The sequence below is a fragment of the Narcine bancroftii genome, chromosome 5 (genome assembly GCF_036971445.1).
Source record: "Narcine bancroftii isolate sNarBan1 chromosome 5, sNarBan1.hap1, whole genome shotgun sequence".
NCBI lineage: Eukaryota > Metazoa > Chordata > Chondrichthyes > Torpediniformes > Narcinidae > Narcine > Narcine bancroftii.
Genome location: NC_091473.1, coordinates 71833771 through 71849548, shown reverse-complemented (window position 1 = coordinate 71849548; position 15778 = coordinate 71833771). Strand labels below are relative to the sequence as shown.

The 15778-nt window shown below is 44.6% G+C and overlaps 1 protein-coding gene across 4 annotated transcripts in view; it reads left to right on the top strand.

Annotated features, from left to right (window-relative positions):
• LOC138762716 (regulator of G-protein signaling 8-like) overlaps positions 1-15778 on the top strand; it is a 63782-nt gene that overhangs the window by 31321 nt on the left and 16683 nt on the right. For 3 of the 4 annotated variants that reach the window (XM_069936297.1, XM_069936299.1, XM_069936298.1), the window contains one exon: positions 13374-13484. In XM_069936297.1, the coding sequence (XP_069792398.1) occupies positions 13374-13484 (111 nt within the window). Of the gene's footprint in view, positions 1-2858; positions 2963-13373; positions 13485-15778 lie in introns of those variants that run through there. The other variant, XM_069936300.1, reaches the window with a different exon arrangement.

Below are 15778 nucleotides of genomic sequence, written 5' to 3'. Positions count from 1 at the left end.
GCCTCAGGATTAAGACTGATCTTCCTCCATGACATGGATGTTCCCTGTACATGATTTCTTTTAATGTGAGGACATCAAGTATGCAAATGCACATGGACACACACACGTACTCATGCAAGCAGGTGCACATACTGTATATACTCTCTGCAAGTATTTATACACATGATCGCTATCCACAGCTCCATCTGCCCATATGCCTTCTATCTACAATGTACATATGCACCAAAAACCTTACTTTCTGCATCGCTGAGGAAAGATAGAAACTTCGGTGGTCGTAGCTATGTGATGGGAGGAACACACCTCTGGCCCACCAGTGACACTTTAAACTTCCAGTTATTCCAAGGACTGGGAAGCCAGTAAGCGGCATTAATAGGAGACTGTCAGCTTAATGATTATATCCAGGTGGATTGTACTGCTCCCTCCTTGTTTGAGCTATTGATTGGGATCAGGGACAGCATCCTAATTGTTCCAAACTATTGCCTCAGGAACATGGAAAATATCTTACCTCACGGCTCTGCATACAGTTCACGCGAAATGTTGACAAGCCTTCTCTTCCCCAGCAACAATGAGAGCGGGGGCCAGAGGAGGGAAGGTGAGTGGGTTTGGAGATGAGTGGGTTAAGTAGGAAGGGGAAGCAGGATTATTGGAGGTGACGTGACAGTTAGAGAAGCGAGAGGCGGAGGGTGAAAAGCTGGACCGTTGGGGTCAGGAGATGAGAGAATGAGGAATGGGAGTGAAAAGGAGGGTTGGGAGCTATGAGAGATGTCAGAAGGAAGGAATATGTTGGATGGATTTGGGAGAGGAAAGTTGTGAAATTAAGGGCAGAAATCTTAACCTCGGGAGTACTTTTGTTTCTCACACTCTAGTAATGGTGAATATTTATTAACTATCTATCTAACTATCTATTTATTACCTCCTTTTTAATTTAGTTTAAGGCATGCTATCGTTTTTATTTTAATGAAGTACCTGTTTGCCTGCAGCCAGGAAAGATTGTGAAGAACATGTCCATTATACAAAATGGATGACAATAGACTCATAATACACTTTGCTGCTAACTTTCACCCTGGCCTCAAATTCACTGGGTCCATCCCTGGCGACACTCTCCCCTTTCTTGATTTCTCTCTGTCTCCATCTCAGAAGACGATAATTTTTACAAACCTATTAACTCCAAAAACCATCTTCACTACACTTCTCTGCTTTTATCTATTTTTTCTATTCCTTTCTCTCAAATCCTCCATCTCCGTCCTATCTGTTCCCAAGATGAGGTCTTCCATTCCACATCATCCGAAATGCCCTCCTTCTTCCAAATACTTGGCTTTCCCTCCACCTTCATCAATTCACCCCTTACTCGCATCTCCTCCATTTCTGGCTCATCTGCCCTGGCCAGCTCAGCCCCTATTTGCAACAAAAACAGGATTTCCCTGTCCTCACTTACTACCCCTCCAGACTCCGCATCCAACACGTTATCCTCCATAATTTCTGTCACCTAAAACATGATCCCACCACCAGACACACCTTCCCCTCCCCTCCCCTCGCCACCTTCCTTAGGGACCACTCCCTCATCCACTCAACCCTTCCCATTTATCATCTCCTTGGCACCTTCCCCTATGGCTGCACCTCCTGCCTTACCACCATTTGGGGCCCCAAACAGTCCTTCCAAGTGAAGCAAAACTCATGTATCTGCATTGAGTCATTTACTGTATCCAGAATTCATTGGAGAAACTGGACATAGAATGAGAGATCACTTCGCTGAACACCGTCACTCTGTCCACATCAGTGAGAGGGATCTCCCAGTAGCCAATCATTTCAATTCTTCACCCTACTCTGGGCTGACTTGATTGTCCATGGACTCATGTACTGTCAAATCAAGACGACCCATAAATTGGAGGAATAACACCTAATTTTCCATCTTGGCAATGTGCAACCAGATAGCCTTAGCGTTGACTTCTTCTGTTTCTCCCTCTCTTCTTCATCCCTCTTTTTCTTTTCTCCAACTCTCCACCCACTTCCCTCTCTAGTCACAGTGCCATCCCCATCCCCTTGTTTGCTGGTGTGCCCTCCCTCCCTTATCCACTTGTTACTTCCTGCTTTTGGGACTGCCCCTCCTCCCCAGGTTCAAGACCCTGTCTACATTTTGCTCATACCTTGATGAAGGGCTCAAGCCCAAAATGTCAGTTATGTATCTTTATCTTTGCTACATGAAGTACACTGTTTGACCTGCTGAGTTTCTTCAGCATTGTGTTTTTACTTCAAGCACAGACTTTTGTGTTTTACTCCTGAAAATAGACTCATTATCATTTGTGGATAGAAAGCATATGTGCATATAGAGAGTACGTGGGTTGAGATCATATGTGTGTGAGTGCCTGCAGAGTATATATGTGCATCTGTCTGTGTGTGCACATGCAAGTGAATCTATGTGTGTGTGTGTGTGTGTGTGTGTGTGTGTGTGTGTGTGTGAGTGTGTGCACATGTGCGTGTCTGTGTGTGCACGCATCCAAGTTTGCATCCTCAGTCGCCTCATAGTCTAAGCATCCACGTTCCGGAGGGAAGTCAGCCTTAATCCTGAGGAAGTGTCAAGAAGTCTAGGATTTAGTCGAATAACAAGAATAGCAGAAGGGTAAGAGCCTATTGATGGGGGACATGTGTTTGGGAATGATGAAAGGAGGGAAATGTGGTTTAAAATGGGAAGCAGGGTATGGAGGCAATGGGGGTGACTAACCGATCTCCACATTCATTCCCTATTGTGAGGCAGCATGGAATAAAAAGGCAGTGTTTCTTAATGTGATGAGGAAATAATATGTTACATAATGGGTGACAGGATGGCACACAATGTGAAATATGATAATGAAAGAGGACATGGGCCAAGAAGTGTCAAGTCGACTGGGAGAGGGAATGCAAACTGAATTCAATCCCTGGCATGAGCAACTGTAATTGTTCAGCTGCCTAGAGCAACTTTGAAAAGGTTTGTTTTTCTGTAATTTTGACACGCCATTATTTGTGTTGTGAATGCTCGACCTGGGTCAAAGCTGAGGAAGGTACACACAGTTCATAGTGGGGCCATTTCGTAGCAGCTTCAGAGGAATCCATACAGGCATGCAAATCTTAAGCACTTGCTCTCTTCATATCCCATCTCCTGCTGCATAATGCAAACATGGCTCCTCCCCACATTATAGCTCCACTGGCCATTGAACTCATAATTAAATTCACTGAGAGTCAAAAAGTGATCCAGCATGGAAACAGGCCCTTCAGCCTAACTTGCCTGTGCTGACCAAAATGTCCCACCTACACTAGTTCCACCTATTTGTGTGTGGCCCGTATCCCTCTAAACCCATCCTATCTATGCATCTGTCCAATTTTTTTCTAAAACATTGCAATATTACTTGCCTCAACCATTTCCTCTGACAGCCCATTCCATGCAAATCAGTGAAATAAATAGTGATGTTTTGAAGAAGAGGTGCTGGAGATCTTAAAATGCATAAAGGTAAATAAAGGAAAGCTGATGTTAAATTCAGTGGGATTCAACTTTATTCTTGGTGACCTTGTTCTGAGGGCTATTCTGAACTTTATTTGTATTAAGGTTGTGCCAGTTTACTCATGGAATGAGCTAATACTCCTCCTACTGACAGGGTTATAAGAGAAAGGAGGCAATATATAAATGTGGGACCCTCATGGACCCAATAGAACCCAGTGGGACTGGGTGGTGACTTGGAAAATTACCATGGACTTTGATTCCTTGGCATTCTTCTCAAATAAAAACAGGGGAGGTTGTAAATGTGATTCTGCAGCAGATATGTTCACTCTTTGATGTTTTAGAGTTAAACAGCATAAAAGCAGGCAATTCATCCCAACGTTCACCTCACCCAAGTTGACTATCTGAGCTAGTCCCATTTGCCTCAAAACCTTTCTTATCCTCGTACCTGTTTAAATGTCTTTTACATGCTGTAATTGTGCCCACCTCTCCTATTTCCTCTGGTGGCTTGTTCTACCTATTTATCACCCTCTGTGTGCAAATGCCCTACAATGAAACAGTGAATATCCGCAATTTGAAATATCTTTACTCTGCATATCAACACCTATCAAAATTGGGGACAGAAACTTCTTAAATTCTCGATGCATTGCATGTATATGCATTTACATAAAAGCTAAATGTGCATTTCGAACACCAAATGGACCAGTGTTGAAATTGACCTTGCCTCTTCCATAGACTTATAGGCTTAGATATTGTGACTCCTTTAACACGACTGTTTGCACTCAGAGACAAGTGAGGAGTACAAACATGCTTTTAATGGCCAGTAGGCACAATATCCTCAGGTGAATCTGAAATAAGGTGAGAAAACCAGGGTTTATATTGGCGAGGGGAGGGTGGAGCTAGGGGAGGAGCCAGCCATCTGAACAATACATAGTGAATTCCAGTTCACTGCATTCATCCCTTCCTTCAGAATTGAGCCTGAGGGTGAAAAACAGAGACCATTCATTAAAAAAAATACTTTACAAATATTTACAAGTTAAGTCTATCAGGGAGTCTGGTAATTCTGGTCGAGCACCGCAGTACTGGAGGACTTTAGGCTTGCCAAACTTCCTGGACTCCCTGCGGTACAGGGTCAGTGGGTCTCGCGGGTCAGTGGCTCAGGTCATGGAATAAATTGGACCACTTCCTGAGTGGTGTCCTCTGGGGTCCTGAGTGGGCTACTCGGTAGTTCCTGGCACACTTGAGCCATCGGATCCTCAGTACCAAAGGGTGCCAGGTCTCTGATCAAGACTGTGTCCTCTCTGCCATCAGGGTATGCCATGTATGCATACATTGGGTTGGCGTGCAGCAGGTGCACCCTCTCAATCAGGGGGTCTGTCTTGCTCCTCCTCACATGCTTTCTCAGCAGGACTGGCCCTGGTGCCATCAGCCAAACCCAGACATGGATTTCCTCTGGAATGTAAACATAAGCTCGTGAGGAGTTGTGTTGGCTGCCGTGCAGAGGAGCGACCTTATGGCATGGATAGGACTCCTTGCAAATGCGAGTCTGGAAGGCCTTTGGACCAGAGAGCCAATTTCATGGCCTTCCATACAGTCATATTCTCTTTTTCAACTTGTCCGTCCCCCGGGGATTGTAGCTAGTCGTCCTGCTTGAGGCAACAAGCGGGTACTGGCGTAGCTCTTCGCTCTGGCGTAGCTATGGATATAGCTGGGATACTCGAACAGGGCAAAAATAGAGTGCAAGGCCCTGATGACCGTGGTGGTGGTCATGTCTGGGCAGGGAATGGTGAATGGAAAACGTGAATACCCATCGATGACATTGAGAAAATACACATTTCCTTTAGTGGAAGGGAGGGGACCCTTGAAATTGACACTGAATCGTTCGAAGGGACGGGATACCATTATCAGGTGCGCTTTGTCGGGGAGGTAGAAATGCAGCTTGCTCTCCGTTCAGACCTGGTGGGACCTGTTAATTTCCCTGATATCCTCAATGGAGTAGGGCTGGCTGCATGCCTTGACGAAATGAGCCACGCGGGTGGCAAAGCTCATCGTGCAGTGATCACAAATAGCCAGTGTGTGCAGAGGCACAGCTTCTTCTTGACAGGGCATCTGGAGGTTCATTGACAGTACCTGGCCTGTATGCCATGTCATAATTATAGGTGGAGAGTTTGATCCTCCACTAGTAATCTTATTATTTTTTTTTCCCCTTTATGCATTATTAAACCTGAATGCCACCGATCAATCGCTGGTCGGAGAGCAGTATAAATTTTCTGCCGACCTCTATGATGGTTTGGGCCTCCTTCTCCACTGTTGAGTTCAGAAGCTCATGGCCTTGTAGGGTGCAGGAGAAAAAGGCAACTGGCCTCCTCGCCTGGTTAAGGGTAGTGGCCAGAGCAAAGTCAGAGGCATTGCTTTCCACCTGGAAGGGTGCATTCTTGTCCACTGCATGCATGGTGGCATTTGAGATGTTGGTCTGAACATAACCAAAAGCTACCTGGGCTTCGGCCAACAATGGAAAGAGGTGGACTTTAAGAGGGCAGACCTTAATCTGCATAGTTAGGGACCCAATAGGTGTAGTAGGAGAAGAAGCTCACGAACCTCTTTAAGGCTTTCATGGTCCTTGGGATCGGGAGGTATAACAGGAGGTGCATTCGATCGGGCTCAGGGATAATGACACCATTCTCCACCACATAGTCCTGAATCGCCAGATGTTTCTTCCAGGACAAGCACTTACTGGAGTTGTACATAAGGTTCAGGGCCTTGGCCATGTGAAGAAACCTCTAGAGGATGGCATCATGGCCTTCCAGAGAGCATCCACAAATGATGATACTGTCGAGATAAGGGAAGGTGGCCTTCAACCTGTACTCATTGACCATTTTGTCCATCTGTCTCTGGAAGACCGAGACCCCATTGGTGATGCCAAAAGAGACCCTCAGGAACTGATAGAGCCATCCATGGCTCAAATGCTCTGTAAGGGTGGTCCTCGGAATGGATCGGTAACAGATGATATCCAGCTTTCAGGTCGATGTTCAAATAGACCCGGTACTGCACAATTTTGTTTACCATGTCCAAAATTCAAGGGAGGGGGTTATGCATCCAGGATTGTGAAGCGATTAATTATTTGGCTATAGTCAATCACTAGCCTGGACTTTTCTCCCTCTTTCATGACTACCACCTGGGCTCTCCACGGGCTGTTGCTAGGTTCAATGATGTTTCCTTTGAGCAGCCGCTGGTCTCGGCTCTGATAAATTCCCGATCCCCCGCACTGTATCGCTTGCTCTTTGTAGCTATTGGTTTGCAATTGGGAGTCAGGTTCGGAAACAGTGGAGGGGATCAATATTTAGAGTGGAGAGAATGCATGTGGTATCCGGCTTTTGGAACCATCTGTTCCGCACTGTGATTAGAGGAAGTGGGCCAGGGTACTGCATCGCCATGCTTTTAAGGTGTCACAGGAAGTCCAGGTCCAGCAAAACAGGAGCACACAAATCCTTCAGTACATATAGTTGGAACTTACAAAATTCCGCCCCCCACTTTTACAATTAGATATACTATACAATACCCCTGGATTATTACAGAGTGCGAGTGCAAAGCTAGGAAAATATGATAGTCCATCGGGTACACTCTTAAGTTGTACTGCAGAGATGTTGCAAAGTTTATAGAGCTCTCAATGGAGCAATCAGTCAAATATCCGTTTACCCTCACCTCCATCGTCGAGTTATTCAATTGGTGAGGTATTGTCTGATTCAGGATGACTGATGCCAGTTCTCTGGAAACCCTGCCCCTCCCCATACTGATGTCGATTCTCTCCTCTTGGCCCGCGGGCAGGCAAGATGGTGTCGACTACAAGGTGCGGCAAGATAGCCACCGTAGCTTCACCTCTGGGGGTGGGTCCCTCCATGAGGTGCAAGATGCTGATGGAGAACAGCATGGAGAGGCTAAGGCTGGTCCTTCAGGACTCTGGCATGGGTCGAATGTCAATTTGTAGGCCGCACATGCAGTCACCCTCTTTGGTTCCCTTTAGCCCAGCAGACCTTCACCCAGTGCCCTCGCTTACTGCATCCTGAGCACACACAGTCCTTCACAGGGCATCGGGCATGGGGGCATTGTGCCTGTCCACAGAAGTAGCAGCAGTTGGCGCTGGGGCTCTGGGGGTGACAGGTGCTCCAATGACTTAGTCCTCTGAAAGGGCGCTACTTTAGCTTGTGAGGTCGTCAGCTCCCAGTTGAGCCTGCTTGAGCGCTTTCGCCAGGTCCAGGGTGCTGGCCAAGTCTTTCTTCCCCAACTCCAGCAATTGCTGCTTTACGTACCTTGACCTCACCCCTGCCATGAGGGTATCCTGGATTTGTTCCTCCTCTCTCATCCAGGCTGTGGCTACTTCGTAGTGGCATTTTCTAGTCAGGGCCCACAGTTCAAGGACATAATTGTCCAGCAATTCACCCAGATGCTGCCGACATTGAGAGAGTCAGTGCCTCATCAGCACATCATTCTGAGGTCTCATGTAATGGGCCTTCAAGCTTTTTATGGCTGACTCGTAGGTAATACAGTCTCTGATGACAGCATACCTTTTGGGGCTGAATCAAGAGAGAAGTGCCGATTCTGTAGACCATCCAAGTTGAAGACGTCTTGTGTGGCCATCAGGTAGGGCTGGAGGCACACCAGCTAGTAGGCAAATTCCTCCAAGGCCTCAGGGGACAGAAGGTCGACCTGGAACATGCCTGGCTTCAACAGGGCTTCCAACCTGCTTCAAAGTTAAGCTATTAAGTTGTAATGTGACTGATTGCCCTCAAGAGACAAGTGAGGAGGACAAACACACTTTTAATAACTTACAATCAATGACTGGTAGATACAATAGTCCTCAGGTGAATCTGAGGTAAGATGGGAAACCCAGGGTTTATATTAGGAGAGGTGAGGGTGGAGCCAGGGGAGGAGCCAGCCATCTGAACAATACAATGAATTCCAGTTCACTGCAACTCCAATAAAATTCAGCTGTCTTGCTTTCAAAGAAGCTTATATAATACAATGAATATTCATAAATATTCAGTCTTGATGCAGGGACTCAGCTGGAAACATCCATGTTCCTTTCCCCAATGCCTGTCACTGCACAATACATTAAGTTCTTCCCACAATTTGCTTTTACTCCAGATTTCACTATTTCTACTCTCTTGAGCGCCAAATGATGATGAGTTTATTGTTGTACAGATTGTGCAATATATACATGCAATGAAATTGTTACAGGAACAGGTACTTTTAAAGAAAAGCTATAATAGTAAAGTAATTGAATTAAGTTAAAAAAAATAATAAATATATAGGCTAGATACATAACAAATATTCACAGTAATAAAAACTTAACGTGGAGTAAGTCAGCAGGTCACGCAGCATTATCTTTGGCTTGGCTTCGCGGACGAAGATTTATGGAGGGGGTAAAAGTCCACGTCAGCTGCAGGCTCGTTTGTGGCTGACAAGTCCGATGCGGGACAGGCAGACACGGTTGCAGCGGCTGCAGGGGAAAATTGGTTGGTTGGGGTTGGGTGTTGGGTTTTTCCTCCTTTGCCTTTTGTCAGTGAGGTGGGCTCTGCGGTCTTCTTCAAAGGAGGTTGCTGCCCGCCAAACTGTGAGGTGCCAAGATGCACGGTTTGAGGCGTTATCAGCCCACTGGCGGTGGTCAATGTGGCAGGCACCAAGAGATTTCTTTAGGCAGTCCTTCTACCTCTTCTTTGGTGCACCTCTGTCACGGTGGCCAGTGGAGAGCTCGCCATATAACACGATCTTGGGAAGGCGATGGTCCTCCATTCTGGAGACGTGACCCACCCAGCGCAGCTGGATCTTCAGCAGCGTGGACTCGATGCTGTCGGCCTCTGCCATCTCGAGTACTTTGATGTTGGAGGTGAAGTCGCTCCAATGAATGTTGAGGATGAAGCAGAGACAACGCTGGTGGAAGCGTTCTAGGAGCCGTAGGTGATGCCGGTAGAGGACCCATGATTCAGAGCCGAACAGGAGTGTGGGTATGACAACGGCTCTGTATACGCTAATCTTTGTGAGGTTTTTCAGTTGGTTGTTTTTCCAGACTCTTTTGTGTAGTCTTCCAAAGGCGCTATTTGCCTTGGCGAGTCTGTTGTCTATCTCATTGTCGATCCTTGCATCTGATGAAATGGTGCAGCCGAGATAGGTAAACTGGTTGACCGTTTTGAGTTTTGTGTGCCCGATGGAGATGTGGGGGGGCTGGTAGTCATGGTGGGGAGCTGGCTGATGGAGGACTTCAGTTTTCTTCAGGCTGACTTCCAGGCCAAACATTTTGGCAGTTTCCGCAAAGCAGGACGTCAAGCGCTGAAGAGCTGGCTCTGAATGGGCAACTAAAGTGGCATCGTCTGCAAAGAGTAGTTCACGGACAAGTTTCTCTTGTGTCTTGGTGTGAGCTTGCAGGCGCCTCAGATTGAAGAGACTGCCATCCGTGCGGTACCGGATGTAAACAGCGTCTTCATTGTTGGGGTCTTTCATGGCTTGGTTCAGCATCATGCTGAAGAAGATTGAAAAGAAGGTTATATAGCTAAGATAAAGGTACATAACCAAAGCTTTGGGCCAGAGCCCTCCATCAAGATACGAGCAAAATGTAGGCAAGTGTCTGAATAAAAATTAATGGGGGGGTGGTGCCACAGGCCTACAATTAAGAATTAATTGGCGGATAATGAAGAGAGAGCATAACGGCCAGCAGGAGGAGGGGGAATTGCTCTGTGAATGGAGAGGGAAGGGGTGAAAAGCTAGAGAAATGGAGACAGAAGGATGGGGAAGAGAGGAAGAATGGGGAGTGGTCTAGCAAAAACTGGAGATGTCGATGTTCATGCCAACTGTTTGGAAAGTGCCCAGTTGAAATATTAGGTGATGTTCCTCCAATTTATAGGTGGTCCTGGTTTGGCGGTGAATGAGGCCATGGACAGACATGTCAGCGGGGGAGGTTCGCGAAGAATTGAAATGGTTAACCTCCGGGAGATTCCTGTCATGATGTGGACAGAATGAAGGTGCTCAGCAAAGCAATCTTCTGGTCTATGTCCAGGGTCTCCGATGTAGAGAAGGCCACAACAGGCCTTCGTGTGCTCACACCTCCTTCCTCATTACCATATGGAGCCCCAAACAGTTCTTCCCATTGAAGCAACATTCAACTTATGAATCCTCTGGGTGTCATGTACTGCATCTGGTGCTCCTGTTGTGCCTTTCTCTACATCGGAGAGACTGGACACAGACTGGAAGATCACTTCGCTGAGCATCTTTGCTCTGTCCACATCAATGACAGGAGCCAACCATTTCACTTCTACACCCCACTCCCCTGCCAGCATGTCTGTCGATGGCCTTATTCACCGCCAAACCATAGCCACCTGTAAATTGGAAGAGGAACACCTGATATTACGTTTGGACACTCTCCAACTGGACGGGATTACCGTCGACATCCAGTTTCTGCTAGACCACTCTCAGTTCTTCCTCTCTTTCCTAACCTTTCCCCCAGCTCTCTACTCATTCCCTCTCTATTCAGAGCTATTTTCCCTTCCCCTGCTTTCTCGTGCCCTCCCTCCCTTATCCACCTATTACCTCTTACCTCTGGGTCTGTGCTCCATTCCTGCCCCTCCCCTGCACCATTTTATTCAAGCACTTGCCTACATTTTGCTCATATCTTGATGAATGATTATATATCTTTATCTTTGTTATATAAAGTACACTGTGCAGCCTGCTGAGTTTCTCCAGCATTGTGTTTTTACTACACTCACTACCTCTGTAGACTTTCATGTTTCACTCAAATATTCACAGTAATCCTGGTGCAAACAAAGGTGATGCAAAAGTGCAGATATTCCTTTTGTGTAGGCTCTGATTATTGTACCAAAGGCAGATTCAAGAGCCTGATAGCTGTTGGAAGGAAACCATTCTTGTACCTAGAGGCTTCTGTAACATCTGTCCGAAAGTAGCCGCGAGAAGAGGTTGTGACCAGGGTGATGGGGTCCTAATGATGTTGGGTGCCTCCTTGAGGCAGCAGCTCACATAAATGTCTTCTATGGAAGAGAAGTTGGAGCAGTGACGGATTTGCTACCTCTGCAGCCTTCTGTGTTCCTGGACACCTGAATTACCATACTAAACCATAATGCAACCAGTCAGCATATTTTTCACAGTGCTGCTGTAGAAGTTTGATAGAGTATCTGATAACATGCCAAGTAGATAGTAAAGGGGTGTGTGTGTGTGTGTGTGTGTGTGTGTGTGTGTGTGTGTGTGTGTGTGTGTGTGTGTGTGTGTGTGTGTGTGTGTGTGTGTGTGTGTGCTTTCCTCCCATTTGCCTCTATAGACTCGAGGGAAGTTTTCTAAAATATGGACTCCCATAAAAACTTGAGGGTTTCAACTTTCTCCACCTCCTTCCCATCGATGCAGGAAGGAGCTTGGTCCTTCTCTCTCTCCTTCCTAAATTCATCAATAAGCTCCCTGGTCTTTGATCCTGAAAACAAGAAGATTGTTCTGGCACCAGCCAACCAGATTGCTCGATTGTGTGTGCTTTGTAGAATTCAGTTAAAGGTATGTGCAAACATAAGCTTATTGAGATGGGCACAAATTATGTCAGTGAACTTCATCCACAAGGACCAGACTAATTAACACACTGACTAAGCTTTTAGCTCTCATTGATATCCTGTATCTGGTCAGTGAAGATAACCAAGATGGTGATGCAGATCAGTGGAATGAACTAAGTAACTCAAAAGTAAAATACTGCTGGAAATTTAAAATGCCAATAGAAAATATTGAATTCAACTGCTGTGGAGAGAAAAAAAATTGTAACATTTGTTTTATGATGGTTCATCAAGATTATCAGAAACAAAAGATCACTAAACTGAAAATCTAACCACTGCCCATCTCCAAAGATGCAACCTGACCTACTGAGGTCTGTTTTATTTAGGATTACCAGCACCTGCAGTATTTTGCTTCTCCTTCCCACCAATGTCCTCAGGCCTTCTTACCCCACACCTCTACATTTGATCTCCCCAATCATTTCTCTGATGGAATTCCCCTCCAGATCATCACCTCAGCCCTATGTTTCAAATCGTGCCCCCACAATCCTTACACTCTCCTTGGCCCACTGTCCCCCACCGACGTCCTCACAATTAAGTTTCTTCATCTATCTGTGGGAACCAAAATCAATAAACCTCGTGAAATGATTGCTGTACTAGCATTGTCAATAATACCATTTTGAACATCGTGCCAGCACTTAAGAGAAAATTGGCAGCCCTGTAGGATGGATTCCACAGGTCCCATGTGATTCTTCTGACACAGCACCTGACCTTCAAGGATCAAGTTCAGGCCAGTTTTGAGCTGAATAATTCCCAGGCAACACATGCCAAATAGATACAACTGGCAAGATTCTGGCATCAGACACCATAAAATTGAAACTTGATCTTGGATTGATTCCCCACAACGGGAACTTCTCAGACCCAACATATTCTGATCTGGAATGATAGAGCACTCACCTCCCATTTTAATTACTTCTCCCAAACTATCCTTATTTCTTTAAATCAATGTTTGCAACTGAAAGGCTGGCTCCTCTACACCCCGGTGCAATGCTACTGTGCATATTTTCACATTCTTTCCATTTCCTAGGCCCTAAATTTACATTTATGCCTATCCCCACTCCTATTTGAGCCAAGAAAGTGGGGAAAAATAATCGAGTTAAAAAAATAAAATTGTAAAATTAATGATGATCTCTTTTGCCATTACATGGATTTAATCTCCCCCAGCCCTGTTATTTTTGGATCAGTGCTGATGTTTTGAAGAAATTCATTCTGATCCTTGCAGCGTATACTCCTCTTGTTAAATATATCACTTTGTGCAGCACCGGAAAACAAGAATTCCATTGAAAGACTGGGACTGTTGTGTGTTCTCACAGGGCCAAAGCAATGAAGACTCGACTGGGATGCTTATCACACAAATCCGACTCCTACAGCGACTTCAGTGCTTTCCTCCCCAATAAACATGAGAAGCCAATCAGGTGTTTGAAGTAAGTATTGCTACTGGGGAGCATGGGAAAAGAAATCAAATGGTCCATCCAATTTTTTTTTAAAGCATTCAGGAAAATGTTTCTGCCAAACTGCAGGAAGAAACAAACATCCTTTATACTGCTAGATCATGCAACGCTGTATACATCATCGCATTATTGTTTGCAAACAGAGTGGGAAAGTGCTTGGCAGATACTTCAATAGTGCCTCTTTAGAAGTGACTCAATCTCAGTCATTTATAGTTCTTCATTAGCTACTTGTAATTTATTACAGTAAAGCTGGTTACTTTAGATCAATGCTGATGACTTGTCATTAGCTTTAAGTAGTAGGAAGTATTAAACTCACTTTCTTGTCTAAACTGTGACAATGCTGGGATCTGCTGGATTAATTACTGAGTGATGTGGGTGCAAGCCAGGTTAATAGAATTGAGGTTCAGGGCAGCTGAGACCTGGTGAAATGGCAGCACTTGTTCTGAGGTTCTGGGGCAATGAGACAACACACATTTTCTGACTTGAAGCAGAGATTTAATTTCTAAAAATATTTTTTTGGTGGGGTTGGTTTGGTGGCTGATAAAGGGCAAACTGTTTTTATAATGAAAATACAGGCAAACAAATTTTGGAAAATGTTAAAATCTGATTTTGCCGATTGGATCTTTATTTTTGCTGTTTCATCAATCATTATTTATAAGCTGAAAGGCAGATTGATTCCAAGATGAGTAAATTAGATCTCATTTTTTTGCTTTCAGCAGGCCATAGCAGATGTGCAGACAGCAATAATATACAGTAATTCACAGTCATTAGCCCTTTTAGCTAAAACAGCGCATCTCCATCTGGCAGACCACACACATAACAATGTATTTTGAGACATAGTGGGCTATTGCTGACTCGGCTTTAGTGGGAAAGGGCACTGGAGGACTACCATAGGTGGACACATAGAACTCTATCACTTCATGAAGGCAGGCTGTGAGGAAGAGGGAAGAAGTAAAACAGGACAAGATGATATTACTGAGGTACTGGCAGTCACCTAACATCCAATTATAACCTTCTCTGAGTGGTCCTTTCATCAAGCTCAGGTCCTGAGCAAGGCAATGAATGGGCAATATTGTCACCCACTTCCTGATTGAATGTCCACTGGCATTAATGATACATAGAGAAATAAAGTTTGTTCAAGTTTATTTTAGTTACATGAACCAAGATGCAGCAATAGATGTTGTTTTGTGAGCAGACCAGTAAAACAACAAGACACAGTAGAGTTATCAGTTAATATGGACCAAAGGCGGCAACATTATTTAACTATTTTGAGTTTGATAAAAGTGGGGAAAAACTGCCATTGAATATGATGGCGTGTGACCTCACATTTGTGAATCTTATTCCTGATTGGAGGGGGTAAATAGAATGTGGTCAGGATGGGGTGAGTCTTTTAATATGTTGGCTGTTTTTGCAAGGCAGCAGAACGTATAGATGGAACACACTGACATGTACACAGACGTATAAACACACATACACACACGCGCGTGCACAGATCCTGAGGGTTCGCGAAAGAATGGAAGCAGGGAAGAGCTTTCTCTTGTGGGAGAATCTAGAACTGTGGAGGACCATTGTTTCACAAAAAAAATGGCTGCTCATTTAAGACAGAGATAATATGAATTTTAGTTCTCCTGGAGAGGTTGTGAGTTTTTGGATCTCTTTTCCTCAAAGGCTAATAGAGATATTTTGAAGGAGTTGTTGGTCGATTCTCAAAACACATGGGGCTGAAAGGTGTACACAGACAGATGTGAAATGCAGATTCTTGATGTGCTTCAATGATGGAGCAGGCTCAAAGGGCCGAGAGGTCTGATCCATATGGCCAGATCAATTGTACAATAAAAAAACATTGTGAAAAGGAACTGATGGGATGAAATGATCTTTCTTTCCCATCTCTTTATTGTTTTTTTTTGAGAAAAATGATATCAGGGAAATAATGTTAACTAAAAATAAAATAAAATGATAGATAGTAAACAATGGTAAACACGACACATATGATCCATGTTACTGATTAAAAAAGAAAGAAAAACATTTATTGCTAGTCTAATTTCTAAGCCCAACCTTTTAAATGAGCAAAGTCAGGCATCAACTACTGATTTTGATGCTAATAAGTTCAAAAAAAGGAAAATAAAAAGAAATTAAATTAACACAGACCAAAAATAATTGATCTATAAATTTTGAGAATAATTGAAAAAAGGAACCCCAGAGAGAAAAAAAAAATTAGTCCTCATTTTAGTAGTTGAGCACCTAATTTTCTCCAAAGAGAAGGATGC